Raw genomic sequence first — 14,241 nt, forward strand, 5'->3', positions numbered from 1 at the left:
ACAGAGAACAAATTGTGTGTGCTTTCAAGACTGTGGCTTTGGTGTTTGGAATGGAGATGCAGCATTAGAAAGCTAGATAAAGCTGGTGAAAAACACATCACGAGGCTGAGGAGAAATGTTGTGTCTAATTTCTGAGCACAGTCTATCTCTTGGACAGTTTTATAATAACAGCCATTTTTGGTATTAACTTGCCAGTTTCAATCTTTGGAGATTAGAAAATTTCTTCCTCTTAGAACTTCCAAGGTTGACACGTTTATTTGTTACTTACCAATGTTAGAGAGTTCTTTCATCATGCAGGCACTAGATAGTATGTGAAATATTTGTATACTATTTATAATATGTTGATTTAAATGTCCTGGTTGAAGTCATACTTTGAAGTTTGATTTGGAGGAAATAAGGCCCAACACTAGGTCTGCAGAAACATCCTGTTTTGGAAGCATTGTGTTGGGTACCAAGAAGCAAAGACCTGAGCTTCCGTCCTGGCTCTGCCACTTACTGTCTGTGAGACTTGAGGCAAGACTCTTCATTCCTCAGAGACTGTTTTCTCATTGGTAAAATGTTAAATGATGACAATAAATGTTTACTGGTACTAGGTGCTGTTCTAAGCACTTTACATGTATTAGTTCATTTAATTCTTACTAGAATCCTATGCACTGTCGGTTTTTATATTATCATTTTACATATGAGGAAGCTGAGGCTCAGAAAGGTTAAGTAACTTGTCCAAGGTCACACAGCGAGTAGGAAATGGAGCTGGGATTCACACCCAGGAAGTCTGGCTCCAGAGTCCGTGCTCCTAATGATAGTGATAGTCCTACTGACTTTATATGGTTGCCATGAGCATCAAAGGATGCCATTAATATGGAAGGAAGTCTTTTAAGTTTTCAAAATAATTGGGAATGATATTGAAGAATATGTAGGAGCAAGGCAATCTCAAAATGACCTGGATAAACAATTGAAATGCTAATCAATATTCCTGCCATGTGTTGAGTTAGCACTCAACATTGCTGTACCATGAGCTAGTGTGACGTGGAACAAGTGCGTTCAGTTCTGAAGTCATAGATGGTCATTACATGGTGCTCACAAGTCAAAGACAAGTGACAGCAGCCGTAAGGATAATTTCCCACCTCTAGAAGGTGGGAGAAGATCTTTGGAGAAGAGTGTTTTTCATCATATTCACAGGATGGCAGATGACTGACAGCTGCACGTGGTCCTTCACCTTTATGATCTCCAGGTAGAGGAGGAAGAGGAAGCAATTCGGCACGAGGGACATGTGGCCAATTCTGTGGCCAGTTCAGCTGTCCCCTCTACACATGCACCTGTTTCTGCTGTATATCTATAGTACAGATAAATTTCAATGCTAATCTTAATTTCTAAAGAGAGGCTGTTTTGTTCATTGAACTGTGTTTTGGAAGGGGTGGAGGGGTGGGAGGCATGGGTTTTGTATACAAACCTAAGCTTGAATCTTGGCCATTCACACCCACTATGACCATTAAGTAAGTGTAGCAAGTAGTATACCTATAACACAGGACCACTCTGCATCTTAGTTCAGAGAGTTTTCTTAGGTCTGGAGAGTGGTATGTATTTGGAAAATACTTGTCTCATTACAGAGTTTATTTCAGTGAAGATATTGTAGTAGTGTATTATTCTGCTGTAAAATAAAGGCTGCCTGAAGTGATATTTTTAGCCAGTATTTCAACGTGGCAGAGAACACATATATAGTTCTTTAATTCATAGTCTGAAATGACCGGCCGCCCAGGAATGAAAGATTATAGTTTGATGGTAGTGCAGGCATGCCATGGACCAGACTAACAGTGACTGTGCCGGACAGGCTTGCGGTTGCCTTTGGCAGTGATGGTTTGCATGACCTCGTGGCCTATGCGTGGGTTTCTGATCTAAGGCCAGGGACTTAAGGCATAGCCTAGATAAAAAGATAAATGGGGCTACATTCCTTCCTCAAACTTTAAATTGAGAAATACTGAAAAAATAAAATACCACCAGAAGCCAGATGCTGGCAGTGATGATGTCGAGAGAGGCCACCTTGGGCCACGCACAAGCAGAAACATGAAAAAGAGTGTTTGAAGGAGACCAGCTCTGGAGTGGAAAGAGAGAGAACCAGCTAGCAGCAGCCCACAGCAGCATGGGCACTGGAGAAGAGACCTTCACAAACTGGTGCTGCCTTGGTCCGTAGAGCTTCCCTGACCCATTATCACCCTTGGTCCCATCTTTTCTTATAGCTTGGTGATAGGTTGTCCAGGGTTCCTGGATGTGTTCATTATTACAGTAAACACGTCATGTGCCAACCCGTTGAAACACAGCCTGACTGCATTCACTGTCCTAATGTCAGAGACTTTGACGTGGAGCTTTGGGATGAAACTCTGCCTCTGCCACTAACTAATTTTGTGATCTTGGGCAAGGTATTTAAAACCTTCTAATGCCTCCAGTTTCTTCCCCTGTAAAAATAGGCTTTTATTAGTATCCGTTTTATGTATACACTGTACTGCATGTGCGTCACAAATATGTTTCTGAGACTGGAGATTTGAGATGTACACACTGAAGTACATTTTTTTTAGATATGAGGCCCAGGTAGATACCTAAATCTATTGACCTTTACTTGTAATTTTCATTTAGGCCATTGTGCACAACTTTGAATTGTGTCTAAAAAACAACCAAAGTGTTTGGTAGACCATACTGTGTTTTAAAATCCCAGTTAAGACAAAGGCCCTCTGCAGGGGAATTAGGGAAGTCTTAAAGATGTCTAATTGAAAACATTGTGACACATAGTATCTTAACGTCTTGTGATCAGATTCCCAGGATCTGAGACCCAGGAAGAGGGTAAGTTGCTTATCATGAAATGAATAGCATGTTGTCATTTCTGAAGATTCTCACCAGCTTGTCTAGTATAGTCATTTTCTCAGTATTCTAGACTTTTAATACTAGTTTCATTAAGACATACCACATATGCTCATGTGATAACTCATTAATTTCCTGTATACAAAGACCATTTTGTGAGTCTTCAAGACTTTGCATTACAGGACTCATCAATGAATTTAGGGGAGGTATTAACATATTTTATATAGGCTTTTAAGTCCTGATTTGGCTATTTACAGAGGCCAATAGATTCCAGTAGAACCAGAGTGAATTTATATAATCATAATAGGTGATATTTATGGAATGCTTGCTGTGTGTGGGTTGTGTTTAGTGCTTTGACACATAATCTCATTTAATCCTCAGGATGAGATGAGGGAGGAACTAGTATTATTATTATTCTTGTATAGATGAGGAAACTGGGGCTTGGAGAAGTTAAGTAATGTGCCCAGTTTCACACAAAACTGAAAAATCTTGCCAAATAATTTGGAGCCAAGGTTTACACAATATTTCAAATATATTTGAAGCGTTATTAATATGGTATGACATAGAATCTCAGTAAAGAGCTCAAATACTTGTCAGGATGACCTGGGTTCAAATTCAGTCAGTTTTCAAGGGGCTAGTATCAAACAGTTCAACAGCAAAAAACCCCCAAATAACCCAGTTAAAAAATGGGCAAAGGACCTGAACAGACATTTCTCAAATGAAGACATACAAGTGGCCAACAGGCATGTGAAAAAATGCTCAAAATCACTAATCATCAGGGAAATGCAAATTAAAATCATAATAAGATATCATCTCACCCCTGTTAGAATAGCCCTTATCAACAAAACAGAAAATAACAAATGCTGGTGAGGATGGGCAGAAAAGGCAACCCTCTTACATTGTTGTTGGGAATGTAAGTTGGTACAGTCATTGTGGAAAACACTGTGGGGGGTTCCTCAGAGAATAAAAATAGAATTACCATATGATCCAGCTATCCCACTACTGGGTGTATACCCAAAGGAAATGAAATCAGTGTATCAAAAAGACACCTGCACTCCCATGCTGCTATTCACAATAGCCAAGAGATGAAATCACCCTAAATGCCCATCAAGAGACTAATGGATAGAAAACTATGGTATAGATATAAAATGGAATACTACTCAGCTATAAAAAGAAATGATATTCTGTCACTCACAGTAACATGGATGGAACTGGAAGCCATCTTGTTAAGTAAGTCAGGCACAGAAAGACAAATACCTCATGATCTCACTCATATGTGTGATCTAAAAAAAAAAAAATTGTAGTTCTCATAGAAGTAGAGAGTAGACACACACACACACACACACACACACACACACACAAACCGGGGGGGGGGGGGGAGAAGATATAACAAACACAATTACTCAAAGTTGATACGACAAGCAAACAGAAAGGACATTGTTGGGGGGGAGGGGGGGAGGGAGAAGGGAGGGAGGTTTTGGTGATGGGGAGCAATAATCAGCCACAATGTATATCGACAAAATAAAATTAAAAAAAAAAAAAAAAAGAGAGAGTAGAATAATGGTTACCAGAGGTGAGGGGGATTGGCGGGGAGGAAAAGTAGTGGACTAATGGGTGCAAAACTGTACTCATCTGTGCTAAGCGAATCATTGTGCAGTATATGCATGTATTGGAACAACACACTATATACCCCACAAAAGTGTACAAGTAAATGTTAAACAAAACAAAACAAATTCAATCGCTTTCATCATCTAACCCTCTCATTACACGCTGACTTCTTCAAAACTGCTTTCAGACCTAAGCTCAGACTCTGCACCCTGAAGTTGAAGGCTGTCTACAGTTTGATACCAGTGTTAATTACACATAGGATGTCTTTGTTCTAGGGAAGCTATTTCATTCCCTGCCTCTGAAATGTACTGGGGTAGGCCTTTGTGTCTCTCCCCAAGCTTTAATCCATGTTGTAGCATGTGTCAAAATTTCCCTCCTTTTTAAGGCTGAATAATTTTCCATTGCACATATCTACCACATTTTCTTTATCTATTCATCTGTTGTTGATAGACACTTGGGTTATTTCCCCCCTTGGTTATTATGAATAATGCTCCTATGAATATGGGTATATAAGTATTTGTTTGAATCTCTGGCAGTTTATACCTTTAAAATATATATTTTGAGGGAGACAACTATGTTAGCAAAATGAAAAAGGGGGGGGGGTGTTCAACCATCACCTAAAACCTAAAGTCTCATTTGCCGCTCTTTGGGGGAACAATGTGGTATGTGAATCATGCCCATCCTTTTACGCCCTCTGAAGTCATCTGTCTTTACTGGAGCTTTCTTGGACCTCTGTAGTTTGTAGTGACTTTTCCTTCATCTAAACCCAGAGCACTCATTTAGACAGTAGGACAATAAGATAATAACTCATTTAACCATGAATCCCTTAAATCCTGTTTTATCTTTTTTAGTGTCTAGAGTAGTTGACCTTTGTTTTTGTTTTCCTTTTTTTTTTTGGTGGCTGGCCAGTATGGGAATTCGAACCCTTGACCTTGACCTTCCTTGTCATTATAACACTGCGCTCCAACCAACTGAGCTAACCAGCCAGCCCTGGAGTAGTTAACTGTTAAATTTTATGTTTTTCTATCCAAAAGACTTACCTCCTAAGCTATGTTATATAAACTCCTCAGGCACTCAGACCATGCGAGATTCTTATATTTCCCACTACGCCTAACACGATGTTTTGCACAAAGTTGGCCTTTAATAAATTTGTTCCTTGATTGTTAAATGGTTGTAGCCTAAACTGGTCTAGGAGTCAGTGCAATTGGGCAGCCTTGTGATGGGTTTTTACCTGAGTCCTGGCCCATCCTGGATTTGAACTGTTATTACTTCAGAGGTAAAAGTAACATGATGTGGAGACTCTTGGAGAGATGGACTTAGAGGACTACTACACCTTCTTTAATATTTCTCTATGTCATGTTAGACTAATTAGTATTAAGTAAGTTATTTCAATAAATATTGCCTGTTACAATGCCATTTTCCTGATTTATTTCTCTGATGTTAAATGATGATTATGATTAAATCTTTTCTATTGAGATGAAAAATTTCCCTGTAACTAGAAGATCTTTTTCTTTCTCTCCTTTTGTTTATTCCTGATGGTAAAGGATTTCAGCATTCCTAGATGGTCAGATGGGAAGCTTTTGCCCACCAGAGTAGTACCTTATTTTACAAAGATTAAAGATGTTCTCTGAGGCGTGTACAACACAAATTTCCTGTGATGAGACATTCTCCTTGGCTACTTCTTGCCAAAGCTTCCCAAGCCTAAGAGACAGCATGGATTGTGTACTCTAATGAAAAGAGAACAGATTCTTGGCTCCTAGTCTTGATTCCACTGCTGCTAGTTAATGTGCTCATATCACTTAACTTTTTTGTGCTCCATTGTTATGGACATTAAGATAGAGAATTCATATCAATCTCATGGGGATTTAGGAATCAGTTAGTGAAAAAGTCCTTAAGTGTTTATTACAGGCCAGGACTTTAATAAGTTTGGGGATGAGTTTTTAAGGAACTCCAGAGACATGTAAACAAATAACTAAAATTCATTCTGAAGAAAGTAAGGAAGCTGGTAGGTAGATACATTGGATGTCCAGGTACAGCCCCAGCAAAGCAAGAGTGTTAAAAATATATTTTGGAAGAATTTGTTATTTCAAAAAACATCAAAGTAGTCGTCATGGTGAAAATAGGGCACTGTAAGATTTTCTTACATATATTTTTTGTAAACCAAAAATAGTTATAATGTTCTTTTAATTTCACATGGAGAAGTGAAATGTATACTTTTCAGGGTTTAGGACTTCTAAAGATCTTGATCTTGCCCTAGGAAGAACTATGAGATAAAAGATATGAAAACTATTCTGACTTTTTGTGTACGTATACTAATATTTCTTTGATCTGGCGTTGTGGAGGAATGTTCCACATTTTTGAGACTCACAAACTATTAAAGCTGTGCTTCAATATTTAACTTTTTGGTTAGATAGCCTTCCAAAATGTATTATATATTTCCTTATCATCAAAAGCAGAATTCTCTCTCTCATTTTGGCCATTGATTATTATGCTGTGTTCCGGCTCAGTGCTATTACAAAGCTCTCAGGGCCAGTGGAGCCATGGGGCTGTTGGGTCTTACTGTAAACATTTTTATACTTTTAGAATTATTTTGATTACTTTTTTTTTTCTTTGTTAGTCGTCCCTCACCCCTTCCCATCTCTATCTCTTATCTTCTTTACCAACTACCTCTTTTTCTCTCTTCCTTTTGTATTAGTGGCCATTGTTTCTTCCCTTACTGTGGGAGTTCTTAAACTGATGTGTAAACTCTGTGTAAATTTTTATGTGCATGTTATGTATGTGCTTCTCCAGGAAAAGGTTCATAGCTCTTTTTGTCATCTCAAAGGGATCAACCACTTAAAAAAAAAAAAAAGGTGCAGAAAATTATTTAGTGGGTTTAACAGCAGTTAAAAATTTTTTGTAATGAATAGAATTGAACAAAAAATATCAGTATATCACTTATAGTGAGGGTATTTTTTCCTTGGAAGTTAGGTATGTGTGTATGCATGTAAAAAACATGCATACACTTTATTTCCTCCAATGGGTCATCATCAGACATTTGAAATACACTGCTATAGAATGGCCTTCTTGGCCTCCTCCAATTTACAGATGTTGCTGCTGTTTTTCTGCAGTGTATTGAGATATATCATATGCCAAGTTTATTAGAAATGTGGCTAAAGTGAAAGTAAATGGCTAGAAGGATTTTTCTTTTCTTTTTGAAATGTTTTCAGAATTAATGATATAGGAATATTTAAAAGAGACGGTGAGATAGAACATAGGCCAACAGCGGCACTAGCATGGTTGTTGCAGTTGACAGTAAAACTTGGGCCTGTGAGTCCTGAAGGTGAGGGCCACAAGCAGTGGTTTTCAACCCTGGTCACACATTAGTTTTTCTGGGGTCTCTTTAAAAACTACTGATCCCTGTCCCCTCTCCAGACCATTGAAATAGAATCTCTGAGACTGAGTTCTGGAAGAACTTTCTTATAGATTAAAATGCATGGACTTTAGGTTATATATTTGCACTGCTCAGGGAACTTTCTTTCAGGTAGGTTCTGAATTGTGGTCTGGAGAATAGAGGTTGCTAGATTGTCCTTCAGAAAAGACCATTTTCCACTGTCCCCACAAAAGGAATATTTGGGTATTATTTGGTTATTCACAAGGCATCTGTTTTGGAATGCTAGGGATACTTGAAATATGAAGATGGAGCTGGTTTTGACTTAGGAATGTTTGCACATTCTTGATATAATGTCTGCCCCTGAGAAGTGAAAGGTAAACTTGCTAATTGACTGTGCCATTTATAGGAAAGGTAGAGCTTTTTTCTCTCCTTCTTCCCTTTCTCTTCTCTTTCTCGTTCCTGTCTCTTCTGTCTCTCTTCCTTTTCCCCTCCTAGATGTCAGAGGCTGGTCCCACAGGGCATTGGGATGGAGAAAGCTCTTGACTGTCATGGCAGTGGTGGTATGGACATGCCTGGGACCTTGGGGTGCTGAGGTGCAGGAGTGTAGAGGTGGTGAGCCAGGAAATGGCTGGAGTGGTTATTTCATGAGTTAGTTTAACCGTCCTTATTAGAGCATGATACAATAAGAAGATACCAACTTTAAATAGTATATAGCTGTTTGTTTAAAAAAGGAAGATATATATTATTCATAAGTCCAAATGTAAATTGATATCAAAATGAATTGTCTGGTCACTATTGTTCTGGTCCCTGAAAAGGAGATTTAGTATTGTGCTGCAGTTCACTGAATGTAGAATGCGTTGCTGTCTAAAACTAGAGTAGGATTTTAACCCCCACCCACCCAGTCAGCAGATATCAGGAATGTCTTTCTGTGTCTCAGAGAAAGGAGAGTTGTGACTGTGAACATTTGAGTTGTTGTACTGGCACATATGGGGATATTTCAGTCTTTGGCTAATGCACATGGAACCTTCAAAGAAGAAACCCATAGGCAGCAAGGGCAGGTATATAGTAGAGGACAAACCTATTAGGAGTTAAAGCTTAGAGGATACATATATGAACCATATATAGTCGTATTTCCGTATCCACAGGAGGTTGGTTCCAGGACCACTGAGGATACCAAAATCTGTGGATGCTCAAGTCCCTTATATAAAGTGGCATAGTATTTGCATATAACCTATGCACATCTTCCCATATACTTAATGCAATTTAAATGCTATGTAAATAGTTGTTATACTGTATTTTTTAAATTTGTATTTCTTTATCGGTTTTTAAAAAGAATTTTTTTTCCTGAATATTTTTGATATGTGGTTGGTTGAATCCATGGGTATGGAACTTGCGGATATAGAGGGCTAACTGTATGTAAAGTGGAGTGGAGAGAGTGAAGTTTCTTTTAATGTTTGCTTATTTAGATTGATAAGGCTTCTCCTGCTTGGCTCCATTTTGGATTTATTAAGCCATGTAGGTGTATTGTTATTGTTATACAGTTATCATTGCTATGTAACAAGCCCAGAAATTAAAGCCTTAAGACAATAGCCACTTATTTGCTCACAATTCTCTGGGATAGCAATTTAGGCTGAGTTCATCTTTGCGTATCTTCTGCTGGTCTCACCTGGGATCACTCGTGGCTTTAGGCATCTGATGGCCTACCTGGGGCTGCATGGTTTAGGATGGCCTTACTCACATGTCTAAGAGTTAGGAGGCTAACTTGGCTCTCTTTGTCACCTCTCCAACAGGCTAGCTCCAGTTCACTCACATCATGGCTTCCAGCCACAGTCATCAACAAAGGGGACACATCGTAATACACAAATGCTCTTCAAGCCTCTGCTTGTGTCTCATTTGCTAATGTCTCTCTGGTGAATTTAAATCACATGTACAGGTCCAGATGCAAGGGGTGGAGAAATAAACTCTACCTCTTGATAGAAAGAGTGGCAAAGTCACATTTCAAAGAGGGTGGGCATACAGGGATGGAAGGAATTGTTCTGGCCATGTTTGCAAACAATTTACCACAGTAAGACAGGAAACATGAGGAGAAAGGATATAGTTTAAGGATTTGTTCAATGACAAACATGGCATACAGGCTTAAAAACACTAGGCACTTTATATAGTATGTTTGGTATTATATTTCAACATAAGAGTAATTGTATTAGAATTATTAGCTTGTACCATTTACTTTCTTAGTGATGAACATACCCTGTGTAAATCAGTCTTTCAATTAAATGTTTATTGGACATCTCAATGGGCCAGACACTGTTCTAGGTGATAGGGACACAGCTGGGGGAAAAAAGCACACGTAATTCAATATGTGTAAAAGTCTGAAGTAACAGAGAGAAACTTGCAACTTATTAGTGTGGCTTTTGATTGTGAATTTGAGGCAGCAGAGTTTGTTCTCTATGCAAGAATGCCACAGAAGCAGATTTTTATCAAGACTTTAGCCTCTGCAAAGTTTGGTTTTAAAGAGCAACTCAATAATTGGTTTCTCTGTTAATAGTAAATCTGTATATTTTAAAAATTATCACATCTAAGAAATTACCTATAAAGGGAGAAGGATTCAAGTACTTTTCCTAAAGAAGGCTGATCTTTTAATCAACAGATATTAAAGGAATAAGCAGTGGTTATATTTTTATATCTACCAATGTAACTAATTCTAAGGTATTATTTAGAAGTTATTCAGATAATTATTCAGTCTCAAGCATCTCCCCTCTACTTTCCAGGTGGTTTGTAGTGTGAGGATGACCAGGAAACCTTGAGAAAGTCTTGGCTACATGGGATCAGTTAGGAAACTCAGAGTTATCTTTTGTCAGGCCAAATTAGTTGGGTCCTAGTGATAGAATGTCAGAAATAAATGCAAAAAGTTGCATGGGAACTTTTATAACAGCAGTCTTGTTCACCCTTGATAAGATTATATTCTTATAGGATGAAAGTTGGTATAAAAATGACTTGTTCAGTTTTCCCGGTTGGGGGAAAGTCTTTTATAATTAATCATGACCCATGTAAAAAAATCAAAACATTTCCGCTGTTTCTTCATTTTCTATTGTGTTTAACTTTCTAGAAAGCTCTAACAGTCTCCTTTAATCCCAGTGGTAGGAATACTGGAAAAACTTGTTACTCTAAAAATGCTACCTTTTGTTGGATGACATTGGAAAGGTGAGGAAGTTGGAGGTGATCCCCCCCTTGCTTTTTCCTTTGCTTTATCCTTTGCTTTATGAACCTTTTTCTTCCTTTTAAAAATTTTTGTCACTTACATAATTTTTTGATATCTTTTTTCCCTCTTCTATCTTTACGATGTTGAAACTGAAAGGAAAAATGGAGCTGCCAAGATGAGTTACAGTTACGGGACTTTTGCTTATGACATTGTGCTAGGCATTGTGCAAAGTGAACTAAACCAACAGTGTTCGTGCTGCCAAGAACTGAAGGGCAAAGTAGAAAGGAAGATAAATAGGGTTCTGATTTGCTGTGCAGGAAGGTTAACATCTGTTAAAATACAGCATTCAGGGCCGGCCCCGTGGCTCACTCGGGAGAGTGTGGCACTGGTAGCGCCGAGGCCGCGGGTTCGGATCCTATCTAGGGATGGCTGGTGTGCTCACTGGCTGAGCGTGGTGCAGACCACACTGTGCCGAGGGTTGTGATCCCCTTACTAGTCAAAAAATAAATAAATAAATAAATAAAAATAAAATACAGCATTCATCCTTCAGAAAGTACATTTAAATTTTGCATTAAATTAAATCCAACATTAAATGTAAATTCGACATTAAGTGTACTTTCTTCCAGTAAGTACATTTAAATTCTGATATTACAGTACATTAGATATACTGTAATATGAAGTTATGTTGTTTGAATGCTCAAGGGATAACTGTAGCTCTAACCTTGAACTGTATGTGATCTGAGCTCATTGGAGAGATTGGCAGGTTTATACGAGGGAAGCACAACGTGAAGGCTCTATTGGTTAGGTATCGGTGTGGGTAGGGAGGAGGGGAGCCCCTGAGTTACTGTTGACTGAAACAGGTGGATAACAGTGAGAAAAGACAGAAACAAAAGCTCTAACTGGAATCAGGGGCAGCGTGTCTCTTGCTCACAATTAGCAGTAGTTGGTGACGAAATTTTTGGCAAGTATAACAGGGCTTTGGACAGCTTTTATTCAGAACCAGAAGTTAATCTAGAGATTTATTTTGAAAAGTATTTTAAAGGTATGAATCTGTGCTTCCCATTTGTCAGCAATACAAATAAACAATATTGACCATCTGTCTTCAGACATGCAAAATATTCTTGAAAAGTATAAAATAAAGCTGTATGTCTTAGTCTGCTTTGTGTTGCTTTAATAGAATACCTGAGACTTGGTAATTTATAAAGAAAAGAGTCTTATTTGTCTCCAATTCTAGAGGCAGGGAAGGTCCAACAATCATGGAGCTGGTGTCTGCTGGGTTTCTGCTAAGGGCTTTTGTGCTGAAAATGTGGCGGAAGGTCAAAGGGGAGGCAGCCACTACGATGGGACCAAACAAAAAGGGTTTCTGCTTTATAAGGACCTACTCTTGCCGAAAATTATCTTTTCCCGCAAGAACTGATCCAGTGTTATGAGAGTGAGAACTCCCTCACTACCTTGAGAACTGCAGTAAGCCACCCAGGAGGGCAGAGCCCCCATGACCCAGCTGCCTCCCACTGGGCCCCGCGTCCTGACACTGTCACCTTGGGGATCAAATTCCAACATGAGTTTTGGCGGAGACAAACCACATCCAAACTGTAGCACCACAGAACTAGTGTTTTTAAAAAGATGAAAATTTTTTAAAAGGATGAAACTGTCCAACACTAAAGTTTAAGATGTTAAAATACATCCTGTGTGCTAATGGGTATATTTTACTCTTTCTTTTGCAGACATACATTGGAAGTGTGGTTATATCTGTTAACCCATACCGGTCCTTGCCCATTTATTCACCAGAGAAAGTGGAAGATTACAGGAATAGGAATTTTTATGAACTGAGCCCTCACATGTAAGTGCTGTATTAAAGCATTAAGTTTCTCTTTTACTCCAGAGATGTGTAGTTGACAGATGTGTGCAGCTGTCTCCTTTGAGTTTCAGGAAAATGTTCTAGTCATTTTTTAAAAAATCGGATAAAGGAATGTAGAAGTTAATTGTTGTGCTTGGTTTTAAATTTTAAAAAAGGCAGAATACTTCATTTGGTGTCAGACTCTTTAAGTTCTGAAATATTTGGGTTCAGCATGTAAAATGTTTTCTGTTAAAAATTCTGTGTAAATAGCAGCTGCTGCTAATCATTTTTGCAAATAAAACAAGAATGTGCATTGTTTATTATTATGAAGAGCCCAAGCAGCATTTTCTAGTCTTGTTGGGCTGAGAAAGATCCTAAGTATTGGGTGTGTGGTGGTATTTAGGTAAAAGGACTAAACAATACCTTTAATTTATAGTCTTTGTGTACATTGTTCACCAGATGTGTGCGATAGGCCAATGATTTCACTTGCCTTGAAGTTAGTCACTAGTCTGATTTTTCTGAAAAAGTTCACTTATTAGTGCAAATCATTCCTTCACAATACATGTAGATTCCATTTGTCTACTCTTTCAAGGTAAGTTCTTTGTTGATGTGCTTAAGAGATGCCGAAATGATTCTGCCAATTTATACCACTAGAATTTAGTTTTCTAGTCTGAATGACTGAAAAATAACACTGGGAAAGTTTTCTTGGGTTTGGTGGATCAGTGGCAGAACTGAGTTCTTAGACTCTAGAACTTTTGATTCCCCAAATAAAAATGTCTGAAAAAGAAAAAATTAGAAGGAGAATACCCAGAAAATGATATAAACAATATCTTACACTTTTGACTTCTCAAGTTATGTTACACTTACTGATACCCAAGACAAGTACGTTCACTGTTGACATTCTCATGTCCTCTATTGAGTTTAAAGAGAAGGAAAAGAGAATGATGCCTAGCTGGGCCAACTTGTGTAATGAGTTGAGACCTCGCCACTCGTTCCTTAGGCAGAAGCATTTTCTGCCCCTTCCTGTGGCCATGCGAGTGTTTTACTAGAATTCACATTCTCCTTATTGCCAGGAGCTTCCACTGGCCCATGAAGTCTTACAGAGGGACATTGGTAGATGAAATATAATGCTTTTTATGTGCTAAACTGTTGAATGTGGGATTAGAATATTTGGAAACTGCTCCTGAACACTGGATTGGGACTAATGTATCCAAAAGTGCATTGAAAAGTGTCAAGAGCTGCTCAAGGCTACATTACTTATCATTACTATCATTATTATTACCTTTTAGCAATAGCTTTGTTCTCTCTCTCTCAAAACAGATGACATGCTGCAAACAACCGCAAATTGTCATGCAATATATATAAATATGTGTT

At 38.4% G+C, this 14,241-nt stretch overlaps 1 protein-coding gene across 3 annotated transcripts in view; it reads left to right on the forward strand.

Annotated features, from left to right (window-relative positions):
• MYO1B (myosin IB) overlaps window positions 1–14,241 on the forward strand; it is a 171,136-nt gene that overhangs the window by 38,053 nt on the left and 118,842 nt on the right. For all 3 annotated transcript variants that reach the window (XM_063088395.1, XM_063088404.1, XM_063088414.1), the window contains exon 3: window positions 12,755–12,870. In XM_063088395.1, coding sequence (XP_062944465.1) covers window positions 12,755–12,870 — 116 coding nt within the window. The remainder of the gene's footprint in view (window positions 1–12,754; window positions 12,871–14,241) is intronic.

Source organism: Cynocephalus volans, chromosome 1, assembly GCF_027409185.1.
Source record: "Cynocephalus volans isolate mCynVol1 chromosome 1, mCynVol1.pri, whole genome shotgun sequence".
In the NCBI taxonomy this organism is placed as follows: domain Eukaryota; kingdom Metazoa; phylum Chordata; class Mammalia; order Dermoptera; family Cynocephalidae; genus Cynocephalus; species Cynocephalus volans.